Source organism: Rhinolophus ferrumequinum, chromosome 10, assembly GCF_004115265.2.
Source record: "Rhinolophus ferrumequinum isolate MPI-CBG mRhiFer1 chromosome 10, mRhiFer1_v1.p, whole genome shotgun sequence".
Classification (NCBI taxonomy): Eukaryota; Metazoa; Chordata; class Mammalia; order Chiroptera; family Rhinolophidae; genus Rhinolophus; species Rhinolophus ferrumequinum.
The window spans coordinates 89,176,923-89,195,304 of NC_046293.1; the positions used below are offsets into that span (position 1 = coordinate 89,176,923).

At 37.4% G+C, this 18,382-nt stretch overlaps 1 protein-coding gene and 1 pseudogene across 16 annotated transcripts in view; one reads left to right on the top strand and one right to left on the bottom strand.

Moving 5' to 3' along the window:
- Window positions 1–18,382, top strand: part of ERC1 (ELKS/RAB6-interacting/CAST family member 1) — a 484,493-nt gene that overhangs the window by 186,554 nt on the left and 279,557 nt on the right. For all 16 annotated transcript variants that reach the window (XM_033116427.1, XM_033116435.1, XM_033116434.1 and 13 more), the window contains 4 exons: window positions 76–213; window positions 1,463–1,603; window positions 2,558–2,698; window positions 11,499–11,692. In XM_033116427.1, coding sequence (XP_032972318.1) covers window positions 76–213; window positions 1,463–1,603; window positions 2,558–2,698; window positions 11,499–11,692 — 614 coding nt within the window. The remainder of the gene's footprint in view (window positions 1–75; window positions 214–1,462; window positions 1,604–2,557; window positions 2,699–11,498; window positions 11,693–18,382) is intronic.
- On the bottom strand, window positions 6,186–6,567 carry LOC117028180 (40S ribosomal protein S20-like; annotated as a pseudogene).

The following is an 18,382-nucleotide window of genomic DNA, read 5'->3' on the forward strand; positions in this document are numbered from 1 at the left end:
CAATGTAAAATTATTGTGACTATTTGTATTTATTTTAATTTCTTTTTCCCCCCTTAAATGTGTATGCACACTCAGATTGAAAATCTCCAAGAGCAGCTTAGAGATAAGGAAAAGCAGATGAGCAGCTTGAAGGAGCGAGTCAAGTCCTTGCAGGCCGACACCACCAACACGGACACTGCCCTGACCACCCTGGAGGAGGCCTTGGCCGAGAAAGTGAGTGAGGGCACCAGACTGCTCGGGACACATTTTTTCCGTGTTCTCACTAATCTGTTGTTTCCTCTAGTCGTGAGTTATGTCATGGAAGACAAAAGAAATCCCTTTGGGCAAAATGGAGAAGAGTGTTCCGTGGTACTATTGCTGATGTACATAGTGTAAGAGGGAGAAAACCACTTCATTATTGCCAATTGAAGCGTTTGTTGCTAGGCAAGATGGGTTATACACTAGAGGTAGTGGCTGAACTTTTTAAAGAATTAGCCGTTTGTTCCCAATTTACGATCTTGTGAAGAAGAAGAAAAGTTACTTTTATGTGTACGGTCAACTAGAATTTGGGGATATCAGACTCTGACCATGAGGAAGCAGGATGTAATTAGTTCTCCTTTACTATGCTGCCTTGGTACCTAATCCATTTATGGGTTTTAGTTGTTAATATGATATACTTGCCGTGTTTCTAATCATGGCTTTGCTACTTCATTTTGCCTTTATGAACAAACTGAGTTTTTAAAAAATGATTGAGTAAATAAAATGTGACCCAACATAACGACTGTTAATGTCTTGCAAGGAGGTTTAAGGAATCTTAGTGGGGCATTTCAACTCGATTTTTTAAAGGAGGAGGGTCACTGTTCCTTAAACCTCTTGGACACCGAATGCTTCAGGTTGCCTGCCTGGGATCAAAGCTTGATCCTTGAATATATTTCAAAATTATACCTAGAAATATACTTAAATTGCTAAACTTTCCAACTTCCTGTCTGTTGACAGAAAGAAGCTTTAATGGTTTCTTTTTTCTTTACTCTTCTTTATGCTTTAAACTCAACATAGCATAATCTCTCCAACCTTCCCTTTTTTTTGTGTGCGAATTGTGAGTTGTTTCCATTGCCTTCTGGGCAACATGTAAATTTATATAAAAAACAAATACTTGTAACTTATCGTCATTAGATTGTGTGTATATATATATATATATAAAAGTTTTGGGTTACTTAGGAATTGAATGAATGGGACTATTCCAAAAGAATACTAGTTGAGATAATGTGTAAAGAGATGCAGGGGAATCAAAATAACAAAGCCAGATCTTTGTTATAGCAAGATAAGTAGGAAGGATGAATCCTTCAAAGAGTACATGATTAGCAACTTATGACTGTCTTTTGAATAGGGGACAGAAGTGTGAAATTTCATCTTAAAGTTGAGTTACAGCCACGGTACAAGTATGAAAGGAATTTTCTCACATATCGACTTGCTCTCTCATCAGGAGCGAACAATTGAACGCTTAAAGGAACAGCGGGACCGAGATGAGCGAGAGAAGCAAGAAGAAATTGATAACTACAAAAAAGATCTTAAAGACTTGAAAGAAAAAGTCAGCCTACTGCAAGGCGACCTCTCAGAGAAAGAGGTTAAGATCACCAAAATCGAATTATTTGGTTTGCTTAGTCAGTGCGATATGTGCATATGTTATAGTTGGGATTTGCATAGTGCATATAAAAAAGTATTTAATAGGAGATTTAAAAAAATATTCTTATAGTAGGCCTTTTGGGAAGACCTTAAGGTATATTTAAGGAAGCTTTGCAGAGACATAGTAGATTGGATCATTTATTTCCTAAGTCTTATCTCTTTCAGTGTGTTCTGAGTTGGTTTTGTACTTGTTAATGACATTTTTTAAGATCCTAAAATAACTGAAGCCCAGTTACATTTGGAGAAGTATTGTGCTTATGTTAAGAAAGGTGATCGATGACAGGAATATGCAAAGGGAGAACAATTTGTTTATAACATCTCTTAAAATGCATCTCACCATTGGCAGAGAAATCGTAAATGTTGACCATTTAGGTGACTTAAGCTGCTTTGATAACTGTGTTTGGAGACTCCTGTTAATATGAGTTAAATAGCAAAAATGCCTAATGCTTTGTGATCAGATAATAATGTATGAGCTTTAGGAACATCCTCAGGATTTTCTTTCTAATGTCTTTAAGAAGATTTATGGAAATTTAAGTTCCTAGTAGAATTTTTCTTCTAAAAAAGAAAACGTTTTATATGTAAGTCAGTATAACTACTGAGGTTGACTACGTACATTCACAAGGCCTGATCTAATCTACTTCCATTTATTTTATGGGAATGAATATATGTTGATAGAACTCATTCAATCATTATTCAATTGGTATTTCTTGGGAATTCTTGTTATTATAGTTAGGACTTGAAAGCTAAAGTTAATATTGTTTTATATTTCATGTTCTTGAAAAAGAAATGTGTCAGTATGTGATAATGGAAAGACACTACAAGTGACCAAGAAAATAAATTAAAATCTTCATTTTGTTTATAGTTAGTATTTATTCTCCATGTGTGTTGCTTTTAGGCTTCACTCTTGGATCTGAAGGAACATGCTTCTTCCCTGGCTTCCTCAGGACTGAAAAAGGACTCACGGCTAAAGACACTAGAGATTGCTTTAGAGCAGAAGAAGGAGGAATGTCTGAAAATGGAATCCCAGTTGAAAAAGGTTAAAGAAAAATTTACCACGTTCTTTCTTTGCTTTAAATAAGAACAGAGTAGAAAACTCTACAGTGTTTGGATCTAATAACTTACCAATGGAGTAATAATCCCCTAAAGTTCAAAATACCATTTATGCCTTGATTAATTCTCTTAGAATTCTTACCCTGTTTTATTTTACTCCTGAGAATGCAGACTCTTAGGAAATTGACAATTCAGAGGAAAATTAAAATACGCAGTGTCCTTATGGATGAAATATAAGACCACAATGTAAAATCTCAATTATCTGATATTTTTCTTCCATTAGCCTTAGGGTTCCTAGAAGGAGATAATTTAACAATGATGGTGACCAACCTCGCAAATAATTAGGATATTGTGCAGATATTTACTACTCATTTCTTTGATTTATACCTCTGTAATATTTATATGGCAGTTTGTAGTTTTCAAAGCACTTTTATATTTGTTATCTCTGAGCTATCAGCTCTTTGAGGATTGCAACTGAGACTTTTGATCAGTGACAGGAACTGCATCCGATTACTAGTGAAAAAGGGGTATAGCCTCATCTTGAGATTACAAGTTTTGTTCTTTTTCCATGTGTGGGGTGTATTCAACATGATACCCTCATAATTAATCATCATAGAGTATGCCAAAAGTAAAAATCATATTTTTAAGCTAAGGAAAGGAAGAAAATCCAATATCTTAGTTACAATAAGTAAGAAATAACATTTTTTGAGATTAAGGATTCTGGTTATAACTAATTCAGATTTGATAATGTTTTTCATTTTCCTCATTAAAAAGGTGGAGGTATTTTCTATTTAATACCTGAAAGTAAAATTGAAAGTAAAACTATTAGATGTATTTAGGACTATAAAACTGAGCAGTTAACTATCAAGAGCAATGTTTCATTAACATTCCAAACTTTCCTGTTTATGACAATCCCACATTTTCTATTTATTTTTAGTCTTTTTATCATGATGCTTTCATAGCTGGTCATTTACATGGTCTCTTATATTTTAGGTTTTATATTTATGTTCATGAGAAAAATAGTTTTCTTTGGGTAGAGGAGGTTGATGTCTTTCCCCTCGTTTGCCTTATTACCTGTTTTTCTACCCATGGCTTTTTTCCCCCATATTTTCCATTGATTCATTCTGTACAATTATTCCTTTTCATTTTAATTAATTATTGATGCTTTCCTATTATACTGCTTCCACAATGCCCTACTTCAAGGAAATTGCTATTATAGATTTCTGTTTGTTTTGTGTGTTCATCTTATTTTCACCTCTTTTCTGCCATCTGTTTTAATTGAGCATTTTATATGATTTCATTTCTCTCCCCTCTTAGCATATCACTTGTATTAAAATTTTTTTAAGTGGTTTCCTGAAAGTATACATTTTGACTCTTTTTTCTCATCTTTATTGAGATGTGATTGATAAAACATATATAGTCAAAGTGTACAGTATTATGTTTGACATATGTGTACAAATGAAATGATTACCATAATCAAGCTAATTAACACATCCATCACCTTACATAGTTACTATGTTTTTTTTGTGTGGTGAGAACATTTGTTTTAAATGAGATATAATTTATTATATTAGTTTCAGGCATAATACATAATGATTTGATAGTTGTATATATTGCAAAATGTTTGCCACAAGAAGTCTAGTTACCATCCATCATCACATGTAGTTATTTCACTAGCATAATGCCTGCAAGGTCTACCCAAGGTCACAAATGGCAGGAGTTTCTTCTTTTTTTATGGTTGAATGACATTCTATTCTGTGTGTGTGTGTGTGTGTGTGTGTTTATTATGTATGTATATGTGTATGTATGTATATATTTTCTTTATCCATTCATCTGTCATTGGGCACTTAGGTTGCATCCATGTCTTGGTTGTCATGAATAAGGAATGCTACAGTGGATATGAGAGTGCAGCTACCTCTTTGAGCTAACTGATTTCATTTTTCTTGGATATATATGAAGAGTGGGATTGCTGGACCATTTTTAATTTTTTGAGGAGCTTTCATACCGTTTTCCATAGTGGCTGCATCAGTTTTCTTTCCCACCAACAGTGTACAAGGGTTCCTTTTTTTCTACATCCTCTCCAATACTTGTTATTTCTTGTCTTTTTGATAATAGCAGTTTTGGCAGATATGAGATGATACCTCATTGTGGTTTAGATTTGCATTTCCCTGATGATTAGTGATATTGATCATCTTTTCATATGCCTGTTAACCATCTGTATGTCTTCTATGGCGAAAGGTCTGTTTATATCCTCTACCCATATTTTAATTGAATTTTTTTTTGTTATTGAGTTGTACATATTCTTTATATATTTTGGATTTAAACACTTGAATATAGAATTTGCAAATGTTATCCTCTCCCATTCAATAGTTTGCCTTTCATTTTGTTGATGTTTTCCTTTTCTGCGCAGAGGCTTTTTAGTTTGATGTACTTCCACTTGTTTATTTTTACTTTTGTTGCTCTTTCCTTTAGAGTCATGTCCCATTGCTAAGACTACTGTCAAAGAGCTTATCTAAGCCTACGTTTTCTAGTAGGATTTTTATGGTTTCAGGTCTTTCATTCAAGTCTTTCATACTATTTGCATTAAATTTTTGTATGTGGTGTAAGATAGTGGTCCAGTTGTGTTCTTTGTATGTAGCTGTCTGGTTTTCCCAGTACCATTTATTGAAGAGACTGTCCTTTCCCCATTGTATATTCTTGGCTCCTTTGTCATTTATTAATTGACTGATACATGTGTGGGTTAATTCCTGGGCTCTCTATTCTGTTCCATTGATCTATGTCTCTTTTTATACCAGTACCATACTGTTTTGATTACCATAGCTTTATAGTATAGATTGAAATAAGGGAGCATGATAATCTCTGGCTTTGTTCTTCCTTTTCAAGGTGGCTTTGCCTATTTGTGAACTTTCGTGGTTCCATATAAATTTTAGAGTTATTTGCTCTAGTTCTGTGAAAAATGTGCTAGAAGTTTGATAGCAGTTTCATTGAATGTGTAGATTGCTTTGGGTAGTATGGATATTTCAACAATATTAATTATTCTAATCCATGAGCATGGAATATCTTCCCATTTATTTGTGTTTCTTCAATTTCTTTCATCAGTGTCTTCTAGTGTACAGGTCTTTCACCTCTTTGGTTAAATTTATTCCTAGGTATTTTATTCTTTTTGATGGAATTGTAAATGGGATTATTTTCTTAATTTCTGTTTCTGTAGTTCATTGTTAGTGTATAGTAACAACAATTTTTGTATATTTTGTACTCTGCAACTTGAGTGAATTCATTTATTAGTTCTAACAACTTTTTGGTGGAATCTTTAGAATTTTCTCTATATAGTATCATGTCATCTATAGGTAGTGATAGTTTCAGTTTTTTCATTCCCATTTGGATGCCTTTTACTTTTTTCCATGCTTAATGGTTGTGGCTATGACTTTTTTTTTTTTTTAACAACTGATAGTCGATTTATTTAAAAGGTTGATTTAAGCATCTGCAGTGGTGTCTTCAGCCTCAACTCCTCGCTCAATACTGATGGACGTAATCTGTTTAACAGTCTCAGAAGGACTGTGTAAGTCACTGAGTCGCTTGTGGATCTTCATCTGAAAACGATCCCCAATCTTACAGCCTTCCCCACAGGGAGTTTTTGTTGTAGAGATTTTTATTTTTTATAGAGATTTTTTTGTAGAGTCTTGGTAGCATTCAGAACTGGTCCTTTCACTTTGAGATTATTTTCCTTTGCTCCTCTGATCAAATCAGCACATACCTTCTTCAAGGATTTTAGGCTGTGGCTGGTTAGGGTAATTCTGATTTGGTGAATCACCACCTCTGGTTGCATGGTGTCTTTCCGGTATCCTGGAAAGCCATGGCTGCTGTGTGGCTTCCTGACGGGCGTGTTTCTCGGCGGCAAGAGGTAACAGTGATGAATGAGGAGCAGGAGCAGGCGCAATGGAGAGCCGCTGCACCTGTGACTGCGTCTTCCTCTAAAAGCGTGGCTGTGACTTGACTGTGTTGAATAAAAGTGGTGAGAGTGGGCATCCTTGTCTTGTTCCTGATCTGAGAAGAAAAATTGTCAGCTTTTTACCATTGAGTATGATGTAAGCTTTGGGTTTGTCATATTTGGTTTTCATTTAGTTGAGGTACCTGCTTTTCCCTCTGTACCTGCTTTGTTGATAGTTCTTATCATAAATGGATGTTGAATTTTGTGAAGTACTTTTTCTGTAGCTATTCCTTTTGTAGCTCTGATTGTATGAGTTCTAGTGCTTTGTCCTCCAGCTTACTGATCCATCTTCTGTTTCATCCAATCTGATTTTGAACCCCTGTATTTTTCAGTTCAGTTATTGGATCCTGCAGCTCTGTGACTTCCGTTTGGTACTTTGTTACATTTTTCTACTTCTTTGTTGTACTTCTCACTATGTTTATCCATTCTTAACCCGAGTTCGGTGAGCATCTTTATGACCATTTCGTTGAACTCTGTATCAGATAGACCACTATCTCTGTATCATTAAGATTTTATTCTGAGGATTTGTTTTTTCTTTCATTTGGAACATCTTTGTTTCCTCATTTTGCTTAACTCTCTGTGTTTGTTTCTATGTATTAGATGCAACAGCTGCCTCTCTCAGTCTTGAAGGAGTGTCCTTGTGTAGGAGATGAACCTTATTGTTCAACCTTGCCCTAGCTCTTGGTTGTCTCTTGAACCTTTGTGTTTGCCTAAACTACTTCATTTATTCTTAATAGATCCCTGTTATTTCGAGTTAAACACAGACCAACCAAGACCTGTGTGTGTTTCAAATGAAGGAATCTCATTTAGCTCGTAGTTTCAGGCTGATTGGAAGTCTGACTTACAGGCAGCAACTTTTAAAGTACGCAAATATTTACTGTCCTGTGGAGCCACAATCCTTAACTCCACTGGTCTCCAGACCAGGGGATCTGGAGGTGTCCCTTAAGCAACAGTTGCAAAAATCATGGCTCTACATGAATGTATATGAGGTTGGACAATTAAGTTTGCGAACTCATCCTAGAAAAAGTGCTACACACCTCATAACTGAATATCACTATGGTCACCTTTGAAATACTCCCCTTGGGAAGCTGTGCACCAACGCCAGTGCCTAGTCCACCCTTCCAAGCAATTTTGGAACTCTTTTTCTGGATTGGCCATCAGAGCTGTCATTGTATTACCCTTGATGTCCTGAATGTCATCAAAATGTCTTCCTTACAATATTTCCTTTATCTTTGGATAAAGAAAGAAGTCATTGGGGGCCAGATCAGGTGAGTAGGGAGGGTGTTCCAACACAGTTATTTGTTTACTGGCTAAAAACTCCCTCATAGACAGTGCCCAGTGAGCTGGTGCATTGTCGTGATGCAAGAGCCATGAATTGTTGGTGAAAAGTTCAGGTCGTCTAACTTTTTCATGCAGCCTTGTCAGCACTTCCAAATAGTCGACTTGGTTAACTGTTTGTTTGTCTAGTTGGTACAAATTCTGTAAAGAATAATCCCTCTGATATCAAAGGTTAGCAACATGGTTGCAACAAGTTCACGAACTTAATTGTCAGACCTCCTAAGAGCCTTTCTGGGAGGTGTTGTCAAGCTGTACCTCTGGGCCAAGGGGGTGCACAAGGATGTTATTTCCCTGCTCATGTTCCCTGGGATCGCCTCCATAGCTTCTAGATGTATGGGAAACCTGAAGCCTGTTCCTCAGATTAAAGCTCCAGGATAAGTGCATATAGACCTTTGTCGCAGGGAGGTGTTTCGGTCTGCTGTTTGTGTAGTGCCGAGTGTCAGCACCTGTCTTCCCAACTGTTAGAGTCTTGTGGAGCCCAGGAGCGCCAGCCCTGTACCCCTCAGGCCAGGTGATCCAGGGGTATCCCTGTGTGGAGTGCACATGCCCTCTGGTGTAAGGAGGCAGCTGCAGAGTGTAGGGGGTGGGGTATGCGCACTGCCTTGTGCAGGGCAGCAGGAACATGCCTTGACTGCGCACCTGCAGGAGGGAGTCTCGTGTGTGTGCGTGCTGGCTTCAGGGAAGGATGCTGTGACCATGCGTGCTCGCTGGCCCCGCCACGGAGGGTGCAGCTGTGACCACCTACGCTCCATGTTTTCAGCAAGGGAGCAGGACGGTGCGTGGCCACTCGCCACAGCCTGTCCTAGCAAAGCGACGGGGGTGCTGTGTCCACACTCGCCTGCCTGTGCTAGAAGGACAGGTGGACAGTGCAGATAGGTATCCGCCAGCACCTCCATCTCCGAGGAGGATTTCCTGTGTCCCCTGCCCTTCCAGCAGATGCTTGAAGGTTAGCAAATGAATCTCCTTCACCTATAGGCTTGGTGCTTTTCAAGCTTCTGCTTTTGTGCTGGTTCTCTGGGTGAGTGAGACCACATGTGAGCCATTTAAAAGGAGAGTCTCAGTTCCCCATAACCCTTTGGGCCCCTTGGACATCAGCCCTTGGCTTTTCTAAGCCAGACATTTTAGAGGCTCATCCCTCTTTGGTGTAGATCCCAAGGGTTGGGGTGCATAATGAGGGGCAGAAACCCCTTGTTTCTTCAGGAGGAAGGCCACACTGGTGAGATCCCCTTCTGTATTGTGTTGCTGTGCCGGGGGGGAGGTTTTTTTGGCAAGAGCGTGTCTCTGCCTCGCCTACTATCTTGATGTGTCCCTTTATCTTTTGTTGTGGAGTAGCAGTACATCTAGCTTTCAGAGGGAAATGACCCGTAGGTAGCTGTAGATTTGGTGCGTTCCTGGGACGAGGTGAGTGGAGTTCAGTCTTTCTGTGCCACTATCTTGGACCCTTTCCCCCAAAGTTCTTTTTTTAACCTTTTTTTTTTTTTTTTAACCTTTTCTTTCTCTCACTTGTTCTTTTCCTATATTGTGTCCTTCTTCCTTCTTTTCTCCCTAACTTGTCTCTCTCTTTAACTTCCTGAGATAATGGTAAGCCACCCAGCAAAGTCAGCAAGAGACCTGGCTAAGTGGTGCCGTCAAGTCCTGGTTAATGTTTTTTTCTGTATTTTGTGTGTGCAGTTTTTAAACTACACTATAGAAAAGTGAGTACATTTGATCTCATCTCTACCTTCCTCAAGGAGAAACTGTAGAGTCTTTTTGTTTTAATGACTTTTTCCCAAAGTATATTGGGGTGAACACAAAGTGGAAAGTTTCTGTGAGACCAAAATTCTCTCCCAAACTTTGGGAGATGTTTGCATTTCTTCTGCTTTTGCTTTGTTTTATTCTTAGTGAGTTAATTCATTCAAGGCTACCTTCCTCCACTTGCTTTTACTGTGCTGTGGCTTTTAACCACACCAGCTCAGGGTAGAATTTTGCTAACACGTTAAAATACACTTCTGCCAATAGAATCTCCTTTAAAGTAAGTAATTGTGGATTTTCACAACTTATTAAACCTGTAACCAAAGATACTGGTAAGGACTTAATCTTAAAAGGACAGCTGTTGCTTTGGCAAAGCATTTAGCCTAATTTATAGAAACATTTTTCTTTTACTTGAGGTATTTAGCATCAGAGTTTTCCAAAGTATTTCCTAAGAATACATATTTACTCCTTTAATATTTTTTTAAACCATTTTAAGGGACTAAGTATGTTTTGTTGTTTATCGAATAAGGGAAATTAAAACAACTTAACCTTAACCTCATTAAATACATTATACATGCGTGACTCTAGGGAGTCAGGAGGAAAATTGAACACTTGAAAATTAGTTTTTAATTATTGAAACTGCTTTGCATCCCAAAACGTATCGAAGGTACTAGTTGCCATTTGCAACAAGATCCTGAATAAAAAATATTTTCTGAGTTTTAAATGTGATTGTTGATTTCTGACTTTGTCATGTGTTATCTTGTAAAATCCTGAGTCCTGGCATTGGGAAGGTACCTCTGTGGTGAGCCATTGCCTTAACCCAACTCCATTTTTTTGGTACCACATTTGCATGGTTTGTATGATTCTAGATGGTTTGGCCTTGTGATTCATACCTGCTTGGTAAACAGTACATAGGAGAAGGGAAGGAAGTCATGGTCAAGTGAGAATTAGATCCCAGTGTTGGTACTGCAATCAACATCAGCAGTGAGTCTGGTGATTTCTTTTGATGTTATCTTGAAGAGGACAGTATTGTCTACTGGCTTGTTAGTACCGTGTTTCCCTGAAAATAAGACCTAGCCGGACCATCAGTTCTAATGTGTCTTTTGGAGCAAAAATTAATATAAGACACGGTCTTATTTTACTATAATATAAGACCCTATCTTATATAATATATAATAGAATAGAATAGAATATATAATACCAGGTATACTATAATATGATATAACATAACATAATCCCAGTCTTATTTTACTATAAGACCCGGTCTTATATAATATGTAATGATATAAATATAGTAATATATAATTATATAAGACCGGATCTTATATAACATAACATAACACAACACAACACAACACCAGGTCTTATATTTTTGCTCCAAAAGATGCATTAGAGCTGATGGTCCGGCTAGGTCTTATTTTCGGGGAAACGGTACATCCAATTAGACTGTGAAGCATCTTTTGGCTTATGATGATTTTGGCCTAATAATAAATATTTAGAGATGTACCATTTTAAAAACTAATCCATTTGGAATCTAAGATAATTGTTTCTCCATTTATTACTAATATTTTGTGTAATATTTAAGCAGATAAAAACTTTATAAATTGAAGATTAGCTATTAGATATTTAATAACCTATTTAAATTGGAATAGTGATAGTTCTTTGGGACATGGTTTTACAACTGCCATTGTATATATATCTGATAGAATTTGCACATTTTTCTTTGTAGGCGCATGAGGCAACATTGGAAGCCAGAGCCAGTCCAGAGATGAATGATCGAATACAGCAGTTGGAGAGAGAGATTGCTAGGTACAAAGATGAGTCTAGCAAGGCCCAGGCAGAAGTTGACCGCCTCTTGGAAATCTTGAAGGAGGTGGAAAACGAGAAGAATGACAAAGATAAGAAGATCGCTGAATTGGAAAGGTAAGGAAAGGAAGCTAAACAGAGACTTACTATGTTTGAAAGGTTAAAGTATGGTTTTAAAACTGTACTTTTGGGGGCATGTTTTTCAATATATCTGCCTCTGAATTTAGACTCATAAGTGCTTGATGTTACTTTATCGTCTACTTTCTATTCTAAGTCAGTGTTAAATTCATTGTTGGGGTCTTTAAAAGGCAACACAGAGTGGGAATAAGTTGGGAAGCTGTGGACTTCAACATGATTGGTTAGAAAGAGAGAAAGTATTCATTAAGAAATTAAAGTTTTCTATTGGCTAATCAAATGAGTACAAATAGCCACTTGCTCTTTAGGTATTTGTCTACCTAAGGAGCAAAGGAACCTCAAATTCAAGGAATTAATACTTTTTTCATTGGTTTAGACCAGGGGTGTCCAAACTTTTTTCAACGTTTTTCACCAAGGGCCATATGCGGTAAAATACGCAAACAGCTGGGCCACTCACTCGAGGTGAAGTACGTATTTCCTTACCTGGTTTATTTAAGTAAACCAAACATATTTTTGGAATTTGCTGTGGGCCAATTAACAATGGATCGCAGGCCTCAGTTTGGACACCCCTTGTGTAGACCAGTGTTTGTTGAGCTGATCCTCCTTTGGGCTATGCATTTTTAGACTTTGACAAATTGTAGAGAAACAGACTATTGCTATTATATCAGTGCATAGGCCAAATATAGAAGAAGGAGGGACATTTTGAGGACAATTTGGAGACTTGAATATATTTATGGAGCTTTGACTTTGAATTCTTCAAAATGAACTGTGTTTGAACAGATCCAGCCAGATAACTCTCTTGGAATTTTCTTTGTCTTTTTTTTTTTTCATTAGGGCTTATTATACTGAAGATTAAGCATATGCCTCTTGATCTCTTTTTTTACACCTACTATATATATAGTTAACATAAATTCACAAGTGCATAGAAACAGTTCTTCCAGTAGAACTGCATTAATCACCCATATTCTTCTGAAGAGTCAGAGACTGACAGTGACAGAATGAAATCACTACTCTAAGTGGCTCCTTGGAGCCTGATTCTTAGGAATATTTTTATTTTTAGTCTCTTGAATGTTGGGAAGTATTAGACTACATTCGTAAGTTGTTTACTAAGTTTTAAATTTTTGAGTTATGGGAGCCTTGATGTTTTCCCCTAGAAGTTTTTTTTCCTATTCTGTACCCATAGAATTTTAATTTTTCAAGCAACTAAATATAGTCCAACCTTCACATTTCTCCTTCACTATTTTAAAAGTGTGAATAACATGGGCTAATTACCTACTCACTTGTTTTCTTATTTTGATATTAACTTTATATTTTCTGGTTCTGGATAAGACAAATGGATAAATTCTTTAAGTCAGAATTAACAAATTACCAGTTTCAAGATTAGATGATGTGCGTTTTTGTGTGTCTTCATGTTTGCATTGTACCTTCCCTCCCAACACACACACAACACACTCACGCCTCCTTTACATACTACACACATGCACACACACGTGCACACACACACGCACGTGCACACACACCCTCCTTTACATATTCTTATGAATACATGCCTCTCTTTGCCTTTGTGTCTGCCTGAATTCAGCAGCAGTATTTTAAAATACCATGCTTTTGATGGATTAGTGATTTCCTACTAAATACATTGCAGTATTTCAGAAAAGAAATTCCTTGATAAAGTTTCAGTTTTTGGTTTGACTTCTTGTATTAGAAATCTACATTGAAATTATTGTTTGCTATTCCAGGCAGCTTGCTTGAAAAATGTTTCAATTCATTTTGGACCCAATACTAACTTTGGGAGATGGACATGATTTGAATGAGAGTAAGAAATAGTATTAAATCTATATTTGATATCCAAAGCATAACAAATAGCTTTTATGAGCCACTGTATTTCTCACATTTTGAGAAAAAGTTGTAAATGATCTACTCTTTCTATGGAATGTAACATAAGGTTGACAAATCACTGGTCCTACAGGGTTGTAATTTTGCTTTAGGATTTGACATAAAGGTTTTTGGCTACCCAAAAAGAAAGTTTTTCTTTAATTTTTAAATTAATTTTTGTTTGTTTGTTTTTAAAGCAACAGTTTTTAAAACTCAAGTTTTTGCTTACTGGCTTTGTAATTTGTTACTGAGCAGTATAGTTTAAGATGGGAATAAACAGTCAAGGACAGTTGGGTTTATGCCTTTTGTTCCCAGATTTAGTACTGAGATGTATGTGTGTGCCTGCTGTTTCCCACCTCCATTCGCTTCTTGTGTCGCCGTTCCACTATTTCCTATGTGTGCGTATCTGTCTCCCCATAATTTATAATTTGAGTCTCTTCACCTTTCCTTTGAGTTGTCATATCATGGTCCTGTTCCATTGGGGTTCGGGTCTCCACATGTTTATATGCATTCCCTCTTGGCCATGCTGTTTCTCAGAATGCCCGTCTCCTGCAGTGTGCACCTTCCGTACCAGGTGTCTGTCCCTGCACCGTCAGGGCGTTTGTTTGGGACTTCCTGAGAAGTGCGCGTCACGTAAGGATACACTCGTGTACTCCTAATTGAGTTGCCGCTGCTGCTCTTGCTGCTGCGGGGCTCAGCTGGGGGTTTGAGGAACAGCTGCTTACGTGGCACATTCAGCTGTACCTCTCAGGTGCCTTGTTGGTGAAAGTGTACGTTCTCACTGGTAAGATGCTGATACTGTCAGTTGTAATTTTCTTAGCCTTTGTTTCTAGCCCATCTTCTATGTGGTTGTTCTCTTGCTGAAATGCCCTCTAGATTAGTATAGGCCTTTAGCCCATGCAGCCATAATGCTACATCCTAATCCGGGACGTAGGCTTCGTTTCTGAAGGGGGTGCAGCAGCCTTCTAAGTGCAAAATTAAAGCAGACCATTACAGCCATTGAACTAAAGAAAATTCTTTAGTATTCTTTTAAATTTCCTAGTACTTCTTATATAAAGCTATCTAACATTAAACGGTTTAGATTAAATCATGAAGAATTCTCAGACCTATTTGTGGTCTTGAGAAAAACGAATAGTCTCTTACATTGCCCCTACAGAGACGATTCAGTGCTATACCACTGTCTTGGCCTACTGCAGTTTAAAAAGAGGATTATATAAGTCCACCCATACATCTGCACATATGAAATATTTTTGCTAATTAAATCTAAGAAGTACTACTTCTAAATTCATAGCCCATATTGTGTATATTAGTTGGATTTCAACCAGAGAGGTAGAACCAGTAGGAGAGATACATACATACATATATATATACATACATACATACAAACAATACTATATAGATTTATTACAAGGAATTGTAGTATATATGTATGTATATTTATACATACATTTAAACATATATGTATATTTACACACACACACACACACACACACAAACAGATTTATTGCAAGGAGTTGTCCTGCCTAATTGCCAGGGGCTGGCTAAGCAAGTCTGAAAATTCTATGGCAAGCTGTCAGGAAGAGACGATCACTAGCAGGGTAGAACTCCCGGGGGCACGGGCCAAAACGGTGGTCCACAGGCAGAACTTTTTATTTCTCCTGGAGAAACCCCGCTTTTAGAGCCTTTTAAGGAATTCAGTTATGCCCATTCCAATTATCTGGGGTAATACATTTAATTAGAGGCTTTAATTATTCCTGCAAAATACCTTCATAGCAACACCTAGGTTAGTGTTTGTTTAAGTAACTGGGCACTATAGCCTGGTGAAGTTGACACTTCAAGAAAGTCCTTCCCTGGTGGTTCTGGGTAGTCTTTATAGCTCAATTTAAGGGAAAAAAAAAAAAAAAAAACAAAGAAAAAACTAGAACTTGACATGTTGTTGTATAAATAGATCAATTTAGATTAGCTTTAGGAACCCTGAATGTAATAGAAAATTTCTCTTCTAAAGTGACTAGAGTTTTTATTTAGATTCATAATGAATACACTTTTCTTTGGCAATGTTTAACATACTTAGTAATGTACTAAAATTCTGATAGAATTCTTATATTAGCATCCTTTCAGACTCCTGAACGAATTGTTCGTGTTCTACTTTTTCATTCATGTTGTTCCTTTTAGCTAAATACTCCTATCCTGGCAGAATACTGGAAGCATTATCCCCCATACCACATATTGTGATTTGCTTCATAATACAGAAACATTAATGAATCCACAGAGTTTGGTGTCTGCAGCAGAAATCCTCAGTTTACTCTAATGTGTCATTTAGATTAGATTTAACATATCATTTAGAAGCTTGTATATATTGAAAATGGCAGCCATCTTTGGATTTTTATATAATTTAGGTATCAAGGATTGCTTTTGGGTTATCAGAGTTTGGAATTTCATTAATATAAAAAAATAGAATCTGTTATTGCATAACCTAAATAATTAATAGAAAATGTGGATTTACTATATTTCCCAATTTGTGGGGATATAAAAACTGGGATTTTAATAGATGTAGATTTAATTTTGGGGTGCTTTAAAATTTAGCAGAAGGATTAACAGATGAGAAAAAAGGACATCCTTTCTTGTAAGCCTTTAATCTTTGAAAGCCCTGATGTGCTTTTTATTATTTATTCCTTTTTCCTGGTTACCTTCCCTTAAAATATGCATCTCTAAAAACAACACTGTTGGTAAGATTTATAGTTATCAAGCTCTTAAAATAGCATCCAATCTGTAAGTTTAGTTTTTCCCTCTAGAACCCACTGTCTCTCTGCCACAGAGTATACCCTTTCCTTTTTCACTAATTAATGAATTATTTTGTTGTTTGGAGGCTCTTACTTGCTGGTCAATGTTGTGGGATCTTGAGACACAACAGGAAACAAAACAGACAAAATCTCAGCCTTCGTGGAATCTACAGTCTAGTTGGGAGGAGATGGACATTAGAAATTAAACATGTAAATGCCAAAAGGTGACGAATGCCGTGCAAAATACAAAGCAGAGTAAGAGGGGAGGGAGTGTGAGGATCTGTGTGGCTGCTGTATTTCGGGGGTCGTGAGGAAAGACCTCTCTGGTAAGGTGATATATTAGAGCAGACACTTCAAAGAGGGGCTCCTTCCTTTAGACGTCCTCAGAATGCCTTAAAACAAAAACAGAACAACAAAAACCAACCTGCTTTATTGAGGTACAAGTTACATAGAGAAAGGTGCACCCATTTTAAGTTTTTTGTTTGAGTTTTGACTAATGTATACGCCTATGCAACCACCACTACAATCAAGATACAGAACATTCTCTTCAATTTGATTAGACCAACCAAGCATCCGTTCTCTCTTCCATCCTGACACAAACCCATGGTTTTAGTTCCCTACACCTCCAGCCCCAGGAGTGCATCCTGACTCATGGGAGTCAGTCGAGGTCACAGCAGTCTCTTTTCCAGTGACTAAGTTCCACACTGCGCACACAATCCCTAAGGGATTTGAGGGGGACACTACAGAGAGGCTTCCGGGTAGTGATTTCCTTGTCAGAAAGACTTGGAAGAAGAAAGACAGTCCCTTCGTTGTGGACACTGTCATGTCTGGATGTGAGGGCTGGGCCTGCTGCCTCTGCCTTCTGTCAGCCTGAGGTGAAGCCAGCATTCAGAGGGGCCAGCCCGGAAGAGGCAGGGCCAGACCCCGAAGGTACTGACCCTGAAACTAGACTTCTTGTTATGTGAACATGATGGTACATTTTCTTAGTTTAAACATTTTGAAACAGGATTTTCTGTCATTTGCCTTCAAACTGTTACAGCTATTTACAAACTTATTTCCTCCTCTTTTTTTTCCCCCTATAGTAGAAGCAACTGTTTGGAAACATTTAAAGTTTTGAGAAGTCAAATAAGGATTAAAGAACAGAAACAGTTTCAGGGTCTGACCAAGGTTGAGGTCTCTTTGTTTTCCTAATACCTTATGAAGCAAAAAATAACGTTCTCACTTTTTTAATTACTTCCTCAAATCAGGAGTGATATACTTGCTGTTCCTGTTTTGGTTCTTTTACAACAAGGCAGTAATTTGAGGGTTCCAGTTAAACCAGCCATAAATTATGCTAGCCATTATTTTCAGATATGTCCACACAGGTTTCAGTCCTGCTTTTCCTCGTTCTAGATCTGTCTTCCTTCGTCTCCACCTTCACTTCATCCCCACCCGAATGCCTGGGACAGATCGCACCCCTTCACTTTTTGAAAGGGGCAACATAGAGCAGATTTTTACCCCTAGTCAGGCAAATAGTTTAAAGGGGAATGTATTTTGACTTTTTAAAAACAAATTTGTATTGTGGCAGAAATAGCCATATTTAACTTTGAAAGGTAGACGTTATTTTTCCCTCGTTTGGAGTCAATGAGCAGTTATTTGTCTGTTCTTCAGTGGAAACATGGAAAAGCAAGTGGGCACATATTTTGGGTAGAGATTTCCTACAGGAACTCTGTAAGCCTCGTTGTTTCATATCAGGTAGACCTTTTCTTCTAAGAAAGATGCCCCCCAATTTTAGTGTAATTTGTTTAGTAGTCATTGTATTTATTAATTTTGGCTACCGCTTTTTGAATCATGGCTTTTTTGTGTGGTTTCGGAAAGGAGTCTTATGTAGATTATTTTTATATACAGATAAGGAGTCTGAGGCCCAGAGAGGTTAAGTAACTGGTCCCACGTCACGTAAGCAGGTAGGTGGTGGTAGAGTTGTGCCTAAGAGTTCTGGAGTCTGTCTCTTCTACCTCTGCCGCTTTGAACCTCCGGT